At 40.7% G+C, this 20,679-nt stretch overlaps 1 protein-coding gene across 13 annotated transcripts in view; it reads left to right on the forward strand.

Annotated features, from left to right (window-relative positions):
* The window catches only part of Trpm3 (transient receptor potential cation channel subfamily M member 3), a 536,247-nt gene that overhangs the window by 379,949 nt on the left and 135,619 nt on the right, over positions 1-20,679 (forward strand). For all 13 annotated transcript variants that reach the window (XM_058584013.1, XM_058584014.1, XM_058584015.1 and 10 more), the window contains one exon: positions 20,088-20,160. In XM_058584013.1, coding sequence (XP_058439996.1) covers positions 20,088-20,160 — 73 coding nt within the window. The remainder of the gene's footprint in view (positions 1-20,087; positions 20,161-20,679) is intronic.

Here is a 20,679-nt window from a genome sequence, read left to right on the forward strand (position 1 = left end):
GTCAATAACATTGTCACAGGGTGAAGCCGACTGGCTTGAGTAAGGAAGTGAGAAAGCTTCTGTCTATAGCACTTCCTGATGCCTTCCTGACAATCTCTCCCCTGGTGATAGTTTTGCAAAGAACTGCTTGGACTACAGAAATATGTGATGTCCTGATAAATATGACAGGGAAGTGAAAAAATAAAAGATGCATAGTTCTATCCTGTGATGATGAGAAAAACTGCCCAAAAAAGCAAAGAAAAATTTTACAACCCAATAAGAAGCACATATGGTGTTGGCCTAGAAGTACCATCTGTGGTCCTGGGTATTACTCCACAGAGAGATGTCTATTCATTTTTTAAAATATGTGGAAGAATGCACATGAGTCTAGTAATATTCTTCCTGAGATGGGAGATATTACCTTGATCAAATTGAATTTTCACCCATCTGGTTGGCTGAAAAGATGGTAAATAACAAATATTCTTCTTCTGCTAGCCAAGACCCTAAGATCTATAAAGGCGCTTCTGGGAGTGTTACTGCTGGACCTGTGGCATCTGTCACATTGGCATCAAGTGAGGTACATTACACACAGTTATATAATAAATGAAAGAGGTAACTCAATTGTCAGGAAAATAACTGAAAGAAGGAGATAGTAGATGACAGGTTGTCATCTCGTTTCAATCCCCAAGAGAACCCCAGTGAAATTCCCCATTGAATTACTACATGAAGAGTTTAGCCTCTTCCCGGTTTTTTGCCCTCATCACAAAATTAGCTGGGCAGCTTTTTCCTGTCCTCCCTACATATCACCCTAGGGTCACAAAATGTTCTTTCAATATGTCAGTCATGCATCCAGGAAGACTTGGTTCAGTTACTGACCCATATTTTAAAATTTCTTCACTGTGATATGACTTAAGTGATTAAAAAATAGTTCCCAAACCTCATGTTACTGCATAATTTCATTTGCATATGTCCAGTTATATAAGGCAGCATTTCCCTTGGACCAATGATAAAGGAAAAAGTCAGGAATGTAAAAGTGGAAGAGAACGATGAGGGCAATCTGTTTTCCAAGAACCCTTTTCCAAGAAACAAGAGCTTAAGCTCATCCTGGGAGTCAGTAGCAGTGAAGATAGGGAGAGACCAGAACCAATCCTGCACCTAGCTCCTCTGCCTTTAGGTGAATGGGTTGCCTGCTCTACATCGGTCTATGTCTATGTTTCCAGTATCATTATAGGGTTGTCAGCTCTCCCCAGGGCTGTCATTAATGGTGTCAGGGTGCTATCACAGCAAATCTGGTTCAAGGACAGCACAGACTTTCTTTCACTTCAACTCACTCTTATGTGCTAAAATACTCATTTCCAGCTATGGAGCAATTTGTGACAAAAGCTTTAAATTTCTAGGAATTCATCCCAAGGACCAAATACTGAATACAGAACAGGATTTATACACAAAAATATTCATCACATTGGTTATTTGCATCAAACATTTAGAAATAATGTGAGTGTTCAACAATGACATTATTGATCAAACAAACTAATACATCTATAGGATAAAATATTCTGCAAATATTAAAATGATGCTTTTTGAAACGTTCTCAGTAATTATAAAAACATAAAGTGAACAGAAAAGAAAATAAGAATGAAAAATAGTGTTTAAAGTATGCTCCACCTTCTGCTCCATATATACTCTGTGTCCAGGAAGAAAGAAGGGAAGGAAAGAAGGGAAGGAGGGGAAAAGGGTAGGAGGGAGAGTAGGCAAGCCTTAAGGAAAGTATATTAAAATATCATCAGTTATCATCTTGGAGTAGGACTTGGGATGTTGCAAATTAGTTTTCATTTCTTTTTCTAAACTTTCTATAATTTTAATGGAAAGCATGAGATTCATTTATATAAGAAAGCAATTTTTTGTTTGTGTTGGAACCAGTAGACTTCTAGGCTCTGAAATTCATTATTTTGAGGGAGAAATAAATTCTGGTGTTTCAAAATTACAGGGGGAAGCCAGGTGCAGTGGTGCACACCTGTAATCCCAGAGGCTCAGGGGGCTAAGGCGCGAGGATCACTAGTTCAGCCAGCCTCGGCAACTTAGTGAGACCCTGTCTCTAGATAAAATATGCACACAAAAAGGGCTGGGGAGGTGGCTCAGTGGTTAAGTGCCCCTGGGTTCAATCCCTGGTACCAAAAAAAAGAAAAAGAAACCTAAAATTATAGTGGGAAAGAAAGAGCGGGAAAAGGAATAAAGGATCAGAGCCTAAAGCAAACCCCTACCATTCTCTGACCCTCTTCATCAATGTCCAAGTTGCAAGTTGTTCATCCATGAGCATCCCCTGAGAGCACAGAGTTGAATTTGTTAATGTGAGTGTACTTAATTCTATAAGACAGTTTATTACTAAAAGTATTCTAAATCGAGTCATGTACATAAGGTAGAAGGAAAGAAAATTTAAAATAAACAAGCAAGCCTTTTATATAATAAAATAACCTTTTTAAAGTCAAATTATCCCTTATTTTATCTAATGTATTTACAAATGAAGGTCTTATAGGACATACTGGAATTATATTAATTTCACCCAGTTTCAATCTCCATAGCATCACTTTTTATTCACCCAGTTCAGCATGAACTTAGTTTTAGACTTCTTCAAAAATATTACAAAAATCTGACATGGAAAGTCAGTACAGTCATCCCTTCAAATCTAAAGATGCCACCCACAAATTCAACCAATCAGAGATGGAAAATATTTGAAAAAAAATTGCACCTGCATTGAACATGTACAGACATTTTTTTTCTTGTCATAATTTCTTGAACAATACAGTACAACAATTATTTACATCAAAGAAGATCTGACAAGTAATTTGGAGATGCTGTAATGTATACAGAAGGATGGAGGACTATATGCAATTACTACATCATTTATGTAAGATATTTGAGCTTCCTCTGGTATCTACAGGGAATGCTCAAACCAATCCCCCATAGAGACTAAGGGATAACTACAATTGATATGGAACTTAGTGACAAATAATTGAAGTCAATGATATTAATTTTGTAATAAAAAATCTTGCACATCTTTCTCCAATGCTCTTATGATTGCTCAGTTGCAGGTATGCTTGCATTTCCTCTGTTTCCTTCCTTCTTCTATATAAATCAGCATGTCCATTTCTAAAAGTTAGTACCATTGGTAAAATGATAACTTTAGAATTTTGCTAGGGCTGGGGATATAGCTCACTTGGTATAGTGCTTGCCTTGCATGCATGAGACCCTGGGTTCAATCCCTAGGATCACCAAAAAAAAAAAAAAAAAAAAAAAAATTGCTAGCCAGGCCGCAGATGTGGCTCAGTGGTATAGCACTTGTCTAGGATGGGTGAGGCCCTGGATTCAATCCCCAGTATTGCAGAAAGGAAGGAAGGAAAGGAAAATTGACAACCAGAGAAAGTTTTTGTTTTTTTTTTCAAAGGCTGGGAGTCAAATAAGAGTATGTTTAGAGTGCAACATGTTCTACTTAACGAATTGCATTGTTTTGTTTTGTTGCCTGTACCAAGTCACCTTTGATTATGCGAAAGAGAAAACTGAAGTAAGTATCTGCCAAAAGCCCTTTTATTGTCAACCAGGGTCCCTATTTGGATCCCTGTCAGCAGTCATATATCACTCCATATCTTGTTAAATGTAGATTTTTATGTTTTCTATTAATCATTCAATCATTTCATGTTATTTCAAATATTAATGATCCATCAGAGAAATGTTAGGATAACCTGGTTGTTTTTAAAATCATCCCATGGTTGTGACCAAATTACTTACCAAGTCTGATTCTCTCCCTCTTTTCCTGCTCCTGTCCTAGGGAAACACATCTCCAGATTTTATTAAGAAATTGAACAGGAAACTAGAAAACATTTCATATTTTTTTTTGTAATAGAAGATCTAGATGTATCATTTTTTAAAAATTTAGTTGTAGATGGACACAATACCTTTATTTTATTTATTTATTTTTATGTGGTGCTGAGGATCGAACCCAGTGTCGCACATGCTAGGCAAGCGCTATACTACTGAGCCACAATCCAAGCCCTAGATGTAGCATTTTTATTGTTCTTAGGTATAATGAAAAACATGATTATAGTGGACTTTTCTAAATTCATAGACAATTAATAAGAACTTACTGTGCTGATTATCTATGGCATAGTTATAGTATTTCTCTAAAATACTCAGACATATTACAAACCATTTGTCAAACTCAGATATCATCTCTAAAAATCTAACACAGCATGAAATGATTGTGGAATGTCCCTTTCTATTCCTAATAGATTGAGCCAAAGTGTCCTTGCAGCTTATGGATGTTTTTCAGTCTAATATTATGGTTATTTTCATTTTCAAAAGCTCTACTCAACCTCTATGCCTTGTTTTCACAGATTCATTGCTTACTGTGACATAAATAAAAATCACAAATTAAACTAATTAATAGATGCTTTGAAAGTGAGTCAGTTTAATTTCCCAATATGTTTTTCCATACTCTGATCTTGTTCAACCATACGACCTGCTGGTTAAATGGAAAGTTCATGATTAATTCAGATACAAACTGTATTTTGCTATTTATGTAGTGAGCATGCTTATTTGTTTCCCAGGAAATGAACCAAAATGTATCCAAACCTAAAATTCCTACCTCAAACCCATTTCCATGCTTCTGTTTCATTTTTCTATAATATGTTCTTCCTTTGAGTCTTTTTCTCTACTATTGCTTAATCTCCGTGGAACCAAAGTTTCAAATATCTTACTGAAACATACTTTGGGATTATTTGATTCTGCCAATATCTCGAAAACATCAGATTCACACTAAATCTCAGTAAATAATGTGTATAACTCAGGCAGCCCAGTTTCTTTTACATCATGCTTGACTAAGAGTTTAAACTCTCAGCAATAACACAAGCTCCAGTAGACTTGTGCTAAAATTGATTCTTACCACTTTTAACAAAATCTTGGTCTATTACCTAACATATCCATTCATTTACTTTTGTTATAATTTTTGAATGGAACATCCTACTTTTAAGTGTTCGTTTTCTTTAAACCAATCTCTTAAGCACAAGCATTTGCTGATAAATTCATCCTCTCAACAAATACTCCAGCAAAGACTGGGGATCTTGCCTGCAAATGAACCTGTCTTTAATACAAAGAGACATGTGCAAATAGGAGCTGGACCTGATGTCCTACCAAGCCTTCAAGCATAGTAGGGACACAAAGAAAAAGTGAGTGTTCCATGCTAGTTGTATATTGTCTAGAAGGGCTTAAAATTGGGAGTTCATAACAAACTTGAATCTAATGTATGAAATATGATATGTCAATAGCTTTATAATGTTTTGAACAACCAATAAAAAAAAATTTTAAAAAAATGGCCTGTGTCAAGTGAAAGGCTTGCAGTTAGCTCACAAAGAAATGGGAAGGGTATTCCAGGAAGAAGGAACAAATGGACGCAGGCAGAGAGGCTAAAACAACATCCGGGATGCTGAAAGGAGCAAGTTAATCTGTGCCAGGGGACATCAGATGTGTGAGACAATTGTGGCTGTGTTAGTAGCAGTGACAACAACAGGCGTGGCAATGAGGTCTAACTAACAAGAGAGACTGAAAAATAACTGGAAGAGAAATGCTCACAGCCCTTGAATGCCTTGCTAAGAATTTCTAGCTTTAAGTCACAGGGAATGGAGGCCATTAAAGAAATTTTAATAAGGAAGATTGCATGAACAGCGCAGCATGGGGAATAAACGGAAGAGGGAGAGACAGGACTGGAATCAAGAAGACTACTGCAGTAAAGAAACGCACTTCAGAAATGAAGTTGCGACAGGCTGAACAAAGCCTGTGCTAGTGAGAGCAGAAGGGAGTCCACAGGGGAAAGCAATGCTGTAGGGGCCTTTTCACAGTGTGAAAGCAGAATGCATTGGTCAGCATGCTTCACAGCTCCTTGCTCAGCACTGAGACAGTGCCAGGCACAGCAGAGATAATCAATACATGAGTTCAAACAGTCAATTTTGTACAGATTCCTTTTTTTTAAAGCTTGTTCATCCTCATTTTTTGTTTCTTTTATTCTTATTTGTTCTAACTAGTTATACATGACAGCAGAATGCATTTCAATTCGTTATACACAAGTGGACTCTACATTGTACACGATGTAGTCGCACCATATGTGCAGTCATACATGTACCTAGGGTAATGATGTCCATCTCATCCCACCATCTTTCCTGTTGCCCATTCTCCCTTCTCTCCCCCCTCCCCTTTGCCCAATCAAAGTTCCTCCATTTTCCCCATTATGAATCAGCATCCACTTATCAGAGAAAACACTCGGCCATTGGTTTTTTGGGATTGGCTTACTTTGCTTAGCATTACATTCTCCAACTCCATTCATCTACCTACAAATGCCATAATTTTAATCTCTTTTAATGCTGAGTAATATTTCATTATATATATGTGTGTGTGTGTATACATATATATGTATATGTGTATATATGTGTGTGTATATGTATGTATATATGTATATTACATTTTCGTCATCCATTCATCTATTGAAGGGCATCTAGGTTGGTTCCACAGTTTAGCTATTGTAAATAGAGCTGCTATGAACATTGATGTAGCTGTATCACTACAGTATGCTGATTTTAAGTCCTTTGGGTATAGACTAAGGAGTGTGATAGCTGGGTCAAATGGTAGTTTTATTCCAAGTTTTATAAGGAATCTCCATACTACTTTCCATATTGGCTGCACCAATTTGCAGTGCTACCAGCAATGTATGAGTGTACCATTTTCCCCACATCCTCACCAACATTTATTATTGCTTGTATTCTTGATAATTGCCCTTCTGACTGGAGTGAGATGAAATGAGTTAAGGAACTAAACAGGCACTCCTCAGAAGAAGATAGACAGTGGATCAACAAATATATTAAAAAATGCTCAACTTCTCTAATAATTAAAGAAATGCAGATCAAAACTACTCTAAGATTCCTCTCTTCTAAGAGGATATAAAATGAGAGGAAGAACATAATCAGAGAATCTGGTGGACAGAAAAGTTGAAGGGATAGAAAGGGAATGTTGTCATTGAAAAATTCCACTTGCTTTCAATATGAGAATCAGAATTTCATCCATGCTAAGGTAATTTTTCTTAACAAAACGTTTTGACATTTCTTCTTTTGGTTCTGGATGAACACGTTAATCTCCCTGTATCCCATGGTGCTTAGATAAGATAACCATGTCAAACAAGTCTGAGAGTTATTTCTAGCGTGCATGTTGAAAATACCAATTGTATAGTGATTAAAAATCAAACCATACTAAAACACCTATGAAATAATTAAATTAATACCTCTACATAATTTAATGTTTTTCTATCACACATAATATATATGTATGTATATATATATATTTTTTTTAAAAAATGAATTTCTATTAGTTCTCAGCATAAAGAGATAGGTAAAAATATATCACCCACCATAACAGAAAACAAGAAGTTTTATAGTAATTTCTGGAATGTTAAAAACTATAGGAGGAAAGTACATACCAGGAAAAGTTATTTCCATATAGAATCAAAATATTCAAAAAAAAAGGAAAAGGTGAGGACTCTGGAGGAAAAATCAAAGAAATGAATTAAAGAACTTTCCTCAGAGTAACTGGGTCAAGAAATTCCATGTCTACCAGTTTCATTCCACAGATATACTCACCCACATGCGTATGAGGATATTCACTGGAACAGTGTTTATAATGCCAAAAGATTGATAATAGTCCAACCAGAAAACTGGTTAAGTAAATTTTGGTGTATGCATATTATGAAACTTTAGCCAGTCAAAAAATAATGATGCCCATCTCTAGGGGGCTGAATGGAATGCTCTCCAGGATACACTGTAAGAAAAGCACATATAGAATAGACAGTAAAGCTTTTTACCACTTGTGTAAAAGAAAGAAACATACTCTATGTAAATCATCTCTGAACTAGTAGCACGTTTGCCTTTGATGAGGGTGCTGGAAAGCGGAACAGGAAGGGTGTACTCAATGCTAACCACAATCTCTTTATACTATCAGGATACTTTATTGCCATGTGCATATATTACCAATTCAAATTAAAAAATTTAAAGGCAAGAAAAGGTGTAGAAGAGAAATGATAAGAAAGTATAGAAAACAAAATAAGTTGGGAGAAATAAAACAAAAAAATCAGCCATGTTAAACATAGCTAGATTCTTGTCTTCAGTTAAGACAGAGAGCACTTCTGATTTGGTTTTTTTAAAAAAATTGTCTATTCCTGCTATTTATAAGATACAGAGATGGGTAAGGGGAGCCGGGCATGGTAGTACACACCTGTAATCCCAGCAACTCAGGAGGCTGAGGCAGGAGGATGGCAAGTTCATAGCCAGCCTCAGCAATTTAATGAGGCCCTAAGCAACTTAGCAAGATCCTGTCTCAAAATATGTCTCCTGTCACCATTTGAAACCTAAGGAGTTCATTGAGTGAGCTTTTTTTCAAACCCTGACAGAAATATGTTGGAGTCTTTTCCCCTAAAAGGGTTGGGGAAGAGTTGACTGTTTGCTGTCATCATTCAGATTAAATCACTGCACATGTACCTCACATATTCCCCTTCCCTGCAAAAAAAGCCATGGAAAAGTTGGAAGCCCAAGAAGTCTACTGATGTCATCCAAACTTACTTTAATGGAATTATTAATAATAGTATCTTGTTTAAAAATGAAGAATCTAAAACAAAATGCCAAAGCAAATTGGTTGCTGAAGTAATAAGCACAAATCAACTCGTTTCCAGGCAAACCAAAATACACATGCCTCTTTAATTCTTCCCTGATGCTAGAGTTTTGTTCATTTTCTATTATTGTTACATGGGTCAGATATGATGAGAGAAATTTGGAAGATTTGTTTTTATTTTGTTTTGTTTGCTACAGAAAGTATTTATTTCCTATCAAACTTGAATGATTTCCACTTCAGAGAGTTAATTTCAGTGTAAGGGGAGGGGATGGTGAATGAAGTCCCAGAAAAAAAGGAGACATCAACATCCAAATAATGGGAAAAATTTTTAGAACTGTTCATTATTCTGTGGGCCTTTAGAACAAAAATAAAAGGGGAAAGTAACCAATTCCCAGAAAATCAATCCCCAATACAAAAAAAAAAAAAAAAAAATGGTGGGAGATGAGTAAGCGGAGGCAGTGCAGAATGAATTCTTCAAAAATCATGTTATGTTCACATATAAATATACCACAGATAATTTCACCTTTATGCATAGGTAAAAAGAACCAGTCAAATATAAATAAATAGAGGAGTGCAAGAAAGTCTAGTAGAGGAAGGGAAAAGGGGGGTATCATGAACTGAAATCAAATTCCATACATGTATGAGTTTGAACCCAACCTATGTATAGATATAAAGATCTATAAAAATAAAAAGATACACATGTAAAATGAAATGACATGGAAGGAATAAAAATACATTGACTAAAAAGTCAACTTAAGACCACAGGATAAAAGTAGCTAAGGAGACAAAAGTAGAAGAAATGATACAAGTAAAAACAGAGTAACAATAATATTGATGAATAAATTTAAGAGCCTATTCTTTGAAATGACCATGATTTTGATCTAGTGATAAATAAAGAGGAATTTTTTAATGACATATAATTCTAGACATAGAGCATTTTAAAAATAGTAAGTGAATTTTATGTACAACATTAAGGCCAGTGAACATGAAAATCTGGATGAAATTTTTGCTTATCTAGGAAAGTATATGAAATTGAATCAATGAGAGGCAGAGATCTAAACTGATCAATTATTTTAATAACTCCTTCAATCCTTAAAAATACCCCCATTTCAGGAACATCTTCCTAAATCTTCCTTCATCACATAAACTGCTCTAGGGCATAGGGAAAAAGTAAAAGCTTCCCAACTCATGGTTAATGTGTCTCTAAGACCAATCCAGACAAGACTGGAGACATGAACAAACCTCACAAATGCCATTGCAAAGGTCCTCAATAAAATGTTAGCAAGTAAAGTCTAGTGTTATTAAAAAATGCTACATCAAAACCAAGGAACTTTATATCAACACATCCTACTCCAAAACTACTATTTGGATCACATTACCACCAAAATGATTAAAGAATACCTTATTTTTTGGCATCTCTACCAATACTGGGGATGTTAGGAGAAGATGACTTTGGTTTTCTCATTGACATTTTTTCCCCTGAAACAGAGATATAAATTGTTTTTTAATGTCTTAATTTCAAATGAAAAGTTTTGGAGCAGTGATGAAGATGTAATAGTCCAGGTCAATCAAGGCAAAATTATATGAATTCTATCATTTGGGTCTCCAGCCACCCCTTGTGCTCCCTATTCCTCTTCTTAAGGCATGCTCGCTCCCTCCCAGTGTCAGTCCAAGGTCTTTGGGGTCTTTGCCAGGATGGGGCACAATAGGTGGGCAACCATTGCCATCATATCAGCTTTCCAGAAAATCTCTGAAACCTTGGCATTTGAACACCCATTTCAAGCTCTTACAATCCTTTAGAAACTCTACATTTACATGTCTTCCTTTCCCTAACCTCAAATCTACATGTGCTCCTAGGAGAAAGACTGATGATCTCATATATCAAGGTAAATATGAAAGAACGATCAAGGGTTGACGTCGGAGAAAATGCCCGTGTATTGATGAACAGCTCTGCATATTTATAGAGCCGGGGGCGGTTTGACAGTTATGACAGTTTAATGGTTGAACGGTTTGACATTTGGCTGGGGTGCTTAAAGATTGGTGGGTAAGGATCATGTGAGCCAGCAGGGCTAGTCTTATTGGTGGGTAAGGATCATGTGAGCCAGCAGGGCTCACCATTGGATGACTCTTCTTGGGGGATGGGGAAGTTAGTCTTTGGAGCGGGGGGGGGGGGGGGGGGGGGGGGGGGGGGGACTCCCAACATTCCCCCCTCTTTGTTATTAAATGAGAGTGGGCGTCGACTTCATTCTGGCTGCTTCCTGCTGAGATGGGTGGGTCGGTGTGGGAGAAAGAGAGGAAGGAAGTAAGGAGCCCCCACAGGAGGGCAGAGAATACCGGTATCAACAGTATCAACGAAGGTTCCTTTCCACCACAGATCCATGATGATGTCAGTCCATTCGGCATAAGTCTCAACTGGAGGTATCATCAGTAGCCAGGAGTTGGTAATTCCTGAGGAGAAGCTGGTTAAAAGCTTGATTAGAAATTTTACCCACCTAAGTCTGAATGAACTTTATGATAAAGGGAAGGAACCAGCACAGGGAGTTTTTATAGCCCAAATCGAATGGGGTCTCTGGGTCTGCAAGCTGCCTTGTTGGCAAAAGGGAGGTTAAGTGTTTAGCCTTGAACAGGGGCTTGGGCATTTGGGCTTGAAGCAAACAGATGATAAAGAACCAGACAGAGGGGCTGGGGTTGTGGCTCAGTGGTAGAGCACTTGCCTGGCATGTGTGAGGCCCTGGGTTTGATCCTTAGCACCACATGTAAATAAATAGAAGATCCGTTGATGATTAAAAAATATTAAAAAAAAAAATAAAAGAACCAGACAGAGGGTTTGAGAAGCCAGGTCATCCTGCAGCTACCTTTGTTTGGCATGACCTGCAGACCAGCCTGTCATGCACCTAACACCCTCAATTCCACTCTTCATTCCTAGTCCAATCTAGCTCCCTCCCCTCTCTATTAAGGCTGCTCTTTAAATTCTCTCCTACCTGGGTGTACCATCTTGCTTCTCTCTTTGCTTTTCTCAAAGGTGGCCAAGGGAGGATGTTGGCCCATTGTTACCATATTTTCCTTTGAGAGCAGTCAGATCTCTCCAGGTTTTATGTGAAACACCTCAACTTTAAATACTGAAACTTGAAATTCTTACAAAACTGGGAGGGTAAACAAAACACATGTTCTTCCTTAGGCCCAAAAGGCAACTGGTAAAGTGCTCTATTATGATCACACTTATTCAGGGGTCACCATGCTCTGGACACCTAAGTGGTTTGTCAGAAGAACAACACACAACAGTCCCACTACCAGCCAGATCCAAGCAAGTAGGGGGTCTGTAAGGAAGAGAAGGGGGTCTGGCTGGAGGGGACCCTTAGGGTCACTTGCCTTGAATATAGGGCAAAGAGAGGACTCAAGAGGGGCCAGAAATGAGGGGGGGAGCATTAGCAGAACCCATTTATGGAACATTGAGCTAAGAACAGAGACATGGGAGAGGCAGAGCTTGAGGAGATCTTGTGGGGAGGGATGACAAGAGTTCTTAATGACAGGTGATGATCATTGGCTCTTCTGATGAAGGGGTAGGAGCACGGGGCTTAAGCCTGGAAATGTGAATCTATGGGGTAAGTTGGTTATTAGACAGCTTGAGTTTGGTGGCCAAGGGAGTGCATATAGTCACCTGAGCAGGACCCTCCCATTTTGGTTTTAGAGGGGGCTTTTCCCCCCGTAGGCAACAGTAAACAAGTTGACCAGGTGTTAAGGAGGTAGGGTTTTGAAAGTGACTGGGGTCAGGAAGGAGCCAGATTTGATAGCACCAGAGTTCAGAGCGTAGATGGAAGAGGAGGGGCAGAGCATAGGTTTCGGAGATGAGTAGGGGTTCTGTAGGCAATCGGGAGGAAAAAGGGAATGGCCATACATGACTTCGTAAGGTGAGAGATTAGAAGGCTTCTTTGGCAGGGCCTTAATGCGCAATAAAGCCAAGGGGAGCACCTTTACCCAGTCCAGGCTTAATTCCATGGTGAGCTTGGTGAGGGTCTGTTTAAGGGAACGATTGGCCCTTTCAACCTTTCCAGAAGCCTGGGGGCAGTAAGGGCAATTGAAATGCCGAGGGAGTGATAGCATGTGAGTCAGGAAGGAAATCAGAAATAAGTGTGGAATTAATGACTGCCGTCCCTCTGGTGGTAGCCCCCTTTCTTTCCCTGAGTTACCTGCGAGGTGAATTCTGGGCCATTGTATGATTGGATAGAAGTGGGCATCCAAAAACGGGGGATTATGTGAGTCAACTACTGTGGAGGCCTGCTTGTTAGAAGTGGGAAAGGCTTGTTTTTTACTCGGGGCATGTTGGTGAAATCAATCTGCCAGTCTGCAGCCGGGGTATGACCGTGGGCCTGATGAGAAGGGAAAGGTTTAAGTTTTAATGGAGTATTGGTGTTGGTTCTCTGGCAGATCTGACAAGCAGAAGTGGTCTGTGGTAGGAGGGTCTTATCATGTGGGGAAAGGGTGAAAAAGAAGTGAAGGAAAGTAATGAGACTCTGTGGACTAGAATGGAATAGAGAGTGAAGAAACTGGAAGAGTTGTTGGGGATCTTTGGGCTGATCCCTGGTGGTAACGAGTAGCGGAGAGGAGGTAAAGCTCTGTAGGGCGGCTGGTGGAGCCGCTTGATCGGCCTTGGAATTCCCCATAGTAGTAAGAGAGGAGTCAGTTTGGTGGGGCCTTGCAATGGATTATTCCCAGTTGGAAAGGCAGCCTGGAGGCTCGTAGTAGACCAGAAATAAGTGTGGAATTAATGACTGCCGTCCCTCTGGTGGTAGCCCCCTTTCTTTCCAAATGGCTGCGTGGGAGATCAGGATATGGAAGATGTATTTGGAATCTGTATATAGGGAGAGGGATTTTCCCTCCACTAGCTCACATGCCCTTGTGGTATCTATGAGTTCAGCTTGTTGGTTGGTGGTATTGGGTGGAGAGGTTTTGCCTCTATGATGGATGAGAGGGAAACGACAGCATACCCCGCCATTTTAACCCCTTCATGTATAAGAGGGCAGGGGTCCCTCAGAAATGGTGGTAGGGCAGGGTAAAATCGTCTCTAATACCTCCAGGCATTTGTGGATGGGATCTTGTGAGAGAGAAGATGGGAGGAGGGAGGCAGGGTTTAATGGAGAGCAGGACTGAAAAGAGATGGAGGGATTTTCAAGGAATGAGACAAGGAGGGATAGAACTCTGGAAGGAGGAAGTGACTGTAGCCCCATGTAAGTGAGGAAATCCTTTAGATGGTGAAGAGATGAGATGGTTAGCAGGGAGCCAAAGGTAAGCTTGTGTGCTTCTTTCTGGAGGTCATGGGCTGCTTCTAGGGCTCTGAGGCATGGGGGCCAGCCCCTGATGGTGGGGTCAAACTGTTTGGATAGGTAGGCCACTGGTGCAAATGTGGGGCCATATTCTTGACCCAGAATGCCCAGACTTTGTCCCTGTTTTTTATGTACATAGAAGGTGAAGGGTCAGGAGAGGTCAGGGAGATGCAGGGAGGATGCCCAGAGGAGGGTCTTTTTGTAAAGGGCTTCCCTACCGCTGAGGGTAGGTGTTCATCTTGGGGGCCCTTGGCTAGATTATATAATGACCTGGTGAGGAGGGAGAAATTCAAAAGTAATCCAGGCCCTGAAGTACCCAGCCAAACCCAAGAAGGAGAGTCATCTCTGGTCTTTGGTAGGTATAGACACAATAAGCTGTTTTCTGTCTACTGTAATGGCCTTTTTCCCTTAAGAGATAGAGAACCCTAGATACATGCTATTTGGGCCTTTTGTGGAGAGGCCCGATATCCCTTTAAGGCCAAGAAATTAAGTAGGAGAACTGTGTCATCTGTTGAGCACCCTTTGGACGGGCTAGAAGAATTTGTAGAGGTTTGCAAGAGGTGCAGAGAGCAGGATTGGATCAGAGCAAGAAGAAAGCCTGGAAGAGATCCCTTAGAATGGAGGGATCCAGGGACCCAAAAAGGGGCCATCTGCTTTGGTCGTCTAAGGGATAAGTGGGCCATGGCTGGGTGCTATATTTGATCCAAGAGGCATTGTAAGGGAGAGTTGACCAGCAGAGAGGACACATTACCCATGTAAGGAGGAGAGAAGAGGACGCAGAGAAGGAGGAAACTGATTTATTACCAAAAGGGGCATCCCCGCTAGAACCAAAAAATCAGGAGTGCCTAAGTGGCAGGTTCGAGCTGCAGAGATTGGTAGTCACCGAATCCTGACAGTCGAAGCTCTCGTCCTGGATGGAGCCGGAGCCGTGGGAGACCTTGGCCAAGGCTTTTCGGGACCCCTTCTGGAGAGGTCGATACTCCCGGGCCCAGAAAGAGGGGAGAGGAAGGGGAGGGTAAGTGTCTGTCTAGTGGCCAAGTCTTAAGGTGAGAGGACTAGGACTTTCAAATCTGCCCAAGGAAGGAGTCCTTGAGGGCCACCGTAGCCTTAAAGGCTGTGGTGGGGTGCTTTCCTCCCCGCAGGTGGGCAAAGAGATTTGCTGGACAATAATCAACATATTGCAAGAGGGTGGATTTGGGGCTCTGGGGGTGAAAAGATTGGAGGTTGGAGGCCAAGGTTTGTCCAAAGAGGTGTGGACTATCTCAAAATCCCTGAAGAAGGACAGTCCAGGTTAAAGGCAAAAAGATGTCCTTTAAATCTATGACCAAGAAGTGGGTGGCAGTGTGGGGGATCTGAGACAGCAGAGTGTATGGGTTGGGAACCAAAGGATGTATGGGCCTAACGAAGGTGTTGATAAGTCATAGGTAGGACCAGTTGGGCTTTTTTACCACTAGTATGGGAGTATTGTAAGGGGAATGAGCAGGATGGAAGTACCCCTTGCTAAGAAGGTCCTGAATAATAATTTGTAGGCCCAGAAGAGCTTTTGTGGACAGGGGGTATTGAGCCTGATTGGGAAAGGTGTTAGGATCTTTGAGATGAATGTTAACTGATGGGCAGGAAATGATGGAGGGGGTGTGGGTATCCCATACAATCGAGTCAACCAGGTTAGTATGGTGTTTCTTGTCAGCCTCACAAGTGGAGCAGAATGGCCAGTCTTCTGCCAAAAGGACAAGAAAAGATGAACAGGCTGATTCTGGGGCCTGACTGATGCCAGGAGCCTGGATGTTGATTGTTGTATTGAATTTAGAGAGAATATCTCGGCCGAGCAAAGGAACTTAACATTGGGGCATAACTAGGAACGTCTAAGAGAATGGGAAGTTGTCTATGGAACAGAGTAATAGGGGAGTCTTTCTTAGATAGATGGTCTTTCCTCCTACCCTGACAATAGGAGAGGTGGACGGCACTGTTTGCCCCCCAGAATTCTGTCAGGACTGAGAAGGTAGCCCCGGTGTCAAGGAGAAAGTCAATCTTGCACCTATCCACCTGAATCCACACCCTGGGTTCCTGTCTATTGATTGTTACAGCCGGGGACAAGGACCCAAGGAACCGTCAATTGATTGCCATGCCCAGAAGGTCGGGGGGTTCCCTGGCCATAGGTCTTCTATGGGATCTAGGACAGTCAGAGCCCCAATGATCTTGTTGTTGACATTTAGGGCATGGAGTATGCGGAGTGTGTGGTGCGGGGCATGCCCTGGCCCAATGTCCCTCCTTGCCACACTTGAAGCAGGCACCCAGGGGGGTTTTCGGTGGTGGGCGGCAACCAGAGGAAGCACCCTGCAGGGCCTGGGCAAGCATCTGAAATTTCTCAGTCTGGGGGTGGCAGGGTTATGTTCGAGCTTTTTTAGTTTGGCCCAGATGTCGAGGTAGCTCTGCAAGAGGAAATATGTCATAAGGACATGATGGCCATCTGGGGTTTCGGGATCTAGGTTAGTGCTGAAGGGCTTTCGTAAGCCGATCCAGAAATTCCAATGAGGTCTCTTGTAATTTTTGGAAATTGACGGCCTTACGTGCTGCTTTTTTGAGCCCAGCAATAATACATGCAGAGAATCGGTCCCTACTCTGTATGCCAGTTTGTGTATAATCCCAGTCGGGAGTTTGATCTGGGGCAGCAAGTGGCCCTGGAGGGTGATTGGGATTAACTTGGTGAGTTTCATCTGCATGGACTCTGGCAAGTTCCCAGACTCTGGTATGTTCCTCAAGAAGGAGAGTACTAGCCAATAACATATAAATGAGGCTATAAGCCTGGAGGACCCATTGAAACTCTCTTCTGTGGTGAATGAGCCCAACCTTTGCTCGAGTTGCGTGAGGTCATTCATAGAGAATGGGACATGTACCCAGATAATGCCCTCAGGTCCAGCAACCTCTCTTAAAGGGGCCATGGTTTGTGGGACTAGGGGCGGGACCTAGTTTGGGGGAACTAAAGGTGTCGGCCAAGTCAGGGGGAGCACCTGAGGGGCTGCACGGAGCCGACGGGGCAGGTCGGTAGGGAGGAGGTTCATCTGCAGGATAGGTCGGGGTGAGAACGAAGAAGAGAAAAAGCCTCAACATAGGGGATCTCCTTCCACTTTTTCGAGCACTCACAGAAGTTAAACAGATCTCTGAGAATTGCTGGACCTAGGGATCCTCCTGGGGGCCATTGACTTTGATTGTCCAATTGATAGTAAGGCCAATCTTGTGTGTAGAATTTAATAAGGGGGAGTCTGCAGGGAGGGAAGAAGAAGCCCCCATAGGTCAGGAGAGGGACAAGGGTGGTTAAGAGAGAAAGAGAGAGGAGTGCCTGTTCTTCCACCCCTCGGGACCTCCCGCTCATGAACCGGGTTCCAGAGAGTCCACCGTGACCATGAAGGTCGTGGTGGGGTGCGTTCTCTCCTCCAGATTGGGCATCAGAGGTTTGCCAGACGATCACGATCACGGTCAAAGCCCCTGCATAGCCCGTCTGAAGTTGGATACCTGATAGTGGAACTCACCTACTGAAGAGCCAGTGTTGTGTGAGTAGCAGCGCTCGAAAGAGTGGACAAGGACGACCAGCCTTGAGAGAGGGGGCCCTCGAGCAGCGAGGCATTCCCCCTCCCGGGTTTCGGCACCAATGAAAGAACAATCAAGGCTTGCCATTGGAGAAAATGCCCGTTTATTGAGGAACAGCTCTGCATATTTATAGAGCTGGGGGTGGTTTGACAGTTATGACAGTTTAATGGTTGAACGATTGACAGTTGGCTGGGGTGCTTTCTGATTGGTGGGTAAGGATCATGTGAGCCAGCAGGGCAAGTCTGATTGGTGGGTAAGGATCATGTGAGCCCTCACCATTGGACATCAGGATCATGTGAGCCAGCAGGGCTCACCATTGGACGGCTCTTCTTGGGGGATGGGGAAGTTAGTCTTTGGAGCCAGGGCGACTCCCAACAAAATATATCTATTTGCTGCTCCAGAAAAATTTCTATCTGAAAAGTGATTGCTAATTATGCAGCAAAGTGCGGGCATCAGAAGAACGAGGTCAAATTGGCACCTTGGCCAATCCTGTGATTATGCAGAGCAGATTTCCGGACAAATATAATAGAGTTGGGGAACCCTTCCAACTGATAGTCTTTATCTGAGATTGTAACTATGGCCATAACCCAAACATAGCACACTGATAGATTTTGTTTGGTTCTTTCTAATTTTTAAAATGTTTTAGTCCAAATGCCTATGAAGACATTTCACCTCACAATCTCTGCTTTATATTCATCCTAGGCTCTGACCTCTGGACATAAACAGGTACAAAAGAAACAAGTACTAGTGTAATCTTTTTCCCTCCCTTCATTCCTCTTTTAAATTCTATGGTTTTAGAAAGCATTATAACCAGTAAGATGAATTCTACATTCTTGCTCTTTAATTCTAAGAAATTTACCTTTCTGGGTGAATTCTAGAATCAATCCGTCAAAGACCATGAAAATATTTTTGGAATATTTATTGAAATTATAATTAATTCTATATTCATTTAATGAGAAATAGCATATTAATTATATTGCATTTTCCCATCAGTCAACTTAGTATATACCTCCACTTATCCTTTCCTGTTCTTCAGCAAAGTTTTGCGCTTTTTCATAATGAGCATCTTAATTAAGTTTTTATGAAGATGACCAAAAATTCCTTGAGAAAGATTAACCTAACTTTGTAATGCAAATTCTCCATATGCAGGTTGTTATGCCAAGTTTTGCTCTAAAATCATCTGATAGCCTGGTTTGGGCTAGGAATTAGTGATATTTAACCACATTGTTTTTGTGCCCTACAGTTAGTGCTAGGATGAGATACCCCTTTCGTGTGTCAGGGACTCATTTAATGAGCCTTATTCTTTCCTGGGGCACTTGTTCTCCAACCTTCCTTCATACTGAGCCTTTTGCTATCGAACTCTTCCTTCAAAATGCCGTCCATGCCTTACGATGCTGCTTCTCTTTGTCTCCCAAACCTGAATACTCTTTCTCTCTATAATCTTCATCCTGTAAAGTGGCAAAGAAAGGGGCCTACTTGACCCCTTTTGGTTAGAGGATTCACTTCTTACTTCAAACACAAGATAAAAATTTATCTTGTTCTGCCCAACATGGATACCTGGCATTTTGTATGTGTGCGTATAAGTTCCCTCCCAGAAACATAAACTCAGGCCTTTAGTGATCCATAGTAGGTGCCTACAAATAACATTTCTCATGACTTTCTTTAAGTGTCAGAAAATGTTATGGTTATAAGAGGAATTCTTTAACATCATAAAAGTAAAGATTATCCCAACATTAGTTTACGATAAGGGCATCAATTCTTAGTAACAGTTTCTCTAGAACGCATCTCCTAGCGCGCTCTCCCCCAACACACACACACACACACAAATACATCAGCAGTCAAGTCTTCTACAAGTATCAATTCTTCATTGTCATCTCTTCATTCTCCTCCCTATTATTCTTCCCCAGAAAATACTTTTCATCCCTGGATTACCAAAAAAGAAAAATGTTATTGTTTTGCCCACTTTCTACTCCTTACAACCTGGATTTCAAGATACTCTAAAGGAGGTTTAAGGTCATTGAGAGGATTGAAGGGTCAGAGGCATCACAATGTTGAAACTCTTGGGTAGGTAGCCACTGCAGAGGAGAGAGTGCAGTGACGGTGGTTGCAAACAGTGGGGCCAGTTACTAAAAGGCATACTAACTAGTTCTTTTTTAAACACAATTTCTGCACTCATATTTACATTAAAGGTTACACATTTTTGTAAATCCTACAAGTTTTATTTTTAAAACTGAAATGATAAGAGAACATTTTACTTGGTTTCTGGTTTCTCTTATATCTATAATCAATGTAATTATTTAAGGTGGCTTTGTTTGGAGGCTGCTAATGCATCTCCCTCTTAATGAATTACAAAATGTTCTCATTGCATCTTTATGTGCTTGCCCTCTGGTTAAGAATCTCCTTTATAGATATTAAAATGGCCTCTGTTTAGATGTGTTCTCATTGACTTAATTTCTCTTGTGGGGAAAAATACATTGCTAATGATCACCTTGTCTTAAATTGCAGATTACAGTTTTTCGGATGGGATCAGAAGGACACCAGGACATTGATTTAGCTATCCTGACAGCTTTACTCAAAGGTAAAAGAGTTTCTGCATCCAGAGAGTATAAAAATGATTTAAATAGATTAACACAACAACCTCATGTCTCCTATTAGTGGGCATAATCCCAAATGATTCCCTGACACATCTAGTTATTGATAACATGAGGAACTCTCCCATAAGACACTGCTACTACTGCTACTACTATCAAATTCTTCTGTAATAGACCTGTTACAATGTGACTCAATTTTAATACACTATGGCCCTAGTCATATCCATTGAATCATAAAAATATATAAGGAAAAGTTTGAAATAAAATGTAAGACAAGGTCATTTAATAATTATTATTATTTTATCTATTTTCAAAAAATACTCACTATGGCATCTATGTGTGTATGAGGGTGTATTTGAATATATGCACTAAAATTGAAAAACTAAAAATCATTAAAGGGAAAAAATAAAGAAACAAACAAAAAAATTTAGGCTACTATACTTGTTTCAAATAAGCATTAAGTTCAACTCTACTCCCTGCAAAAGTAGAAATACCCTGGGTTGTGG

The sequence above is a fragment of the Marmota monax genome, unplaced genomic scaffold (genome assembly GCF_021218885.2).
Source record: "Marmota monax isolate L192 unplaced genomic scaffold, Marmota_monax_Labrador192_F-V1.1 WCK01_AAM20220418_F8-fsc00059, whole genome shotgun sequence".
Taxonomy (NCBI): domain Eukaryota; kingdom Metazoa; phylum Chordata; class Mammalia; order Rodentia; family Sciuridae; genus Marmota; species Marmota monax.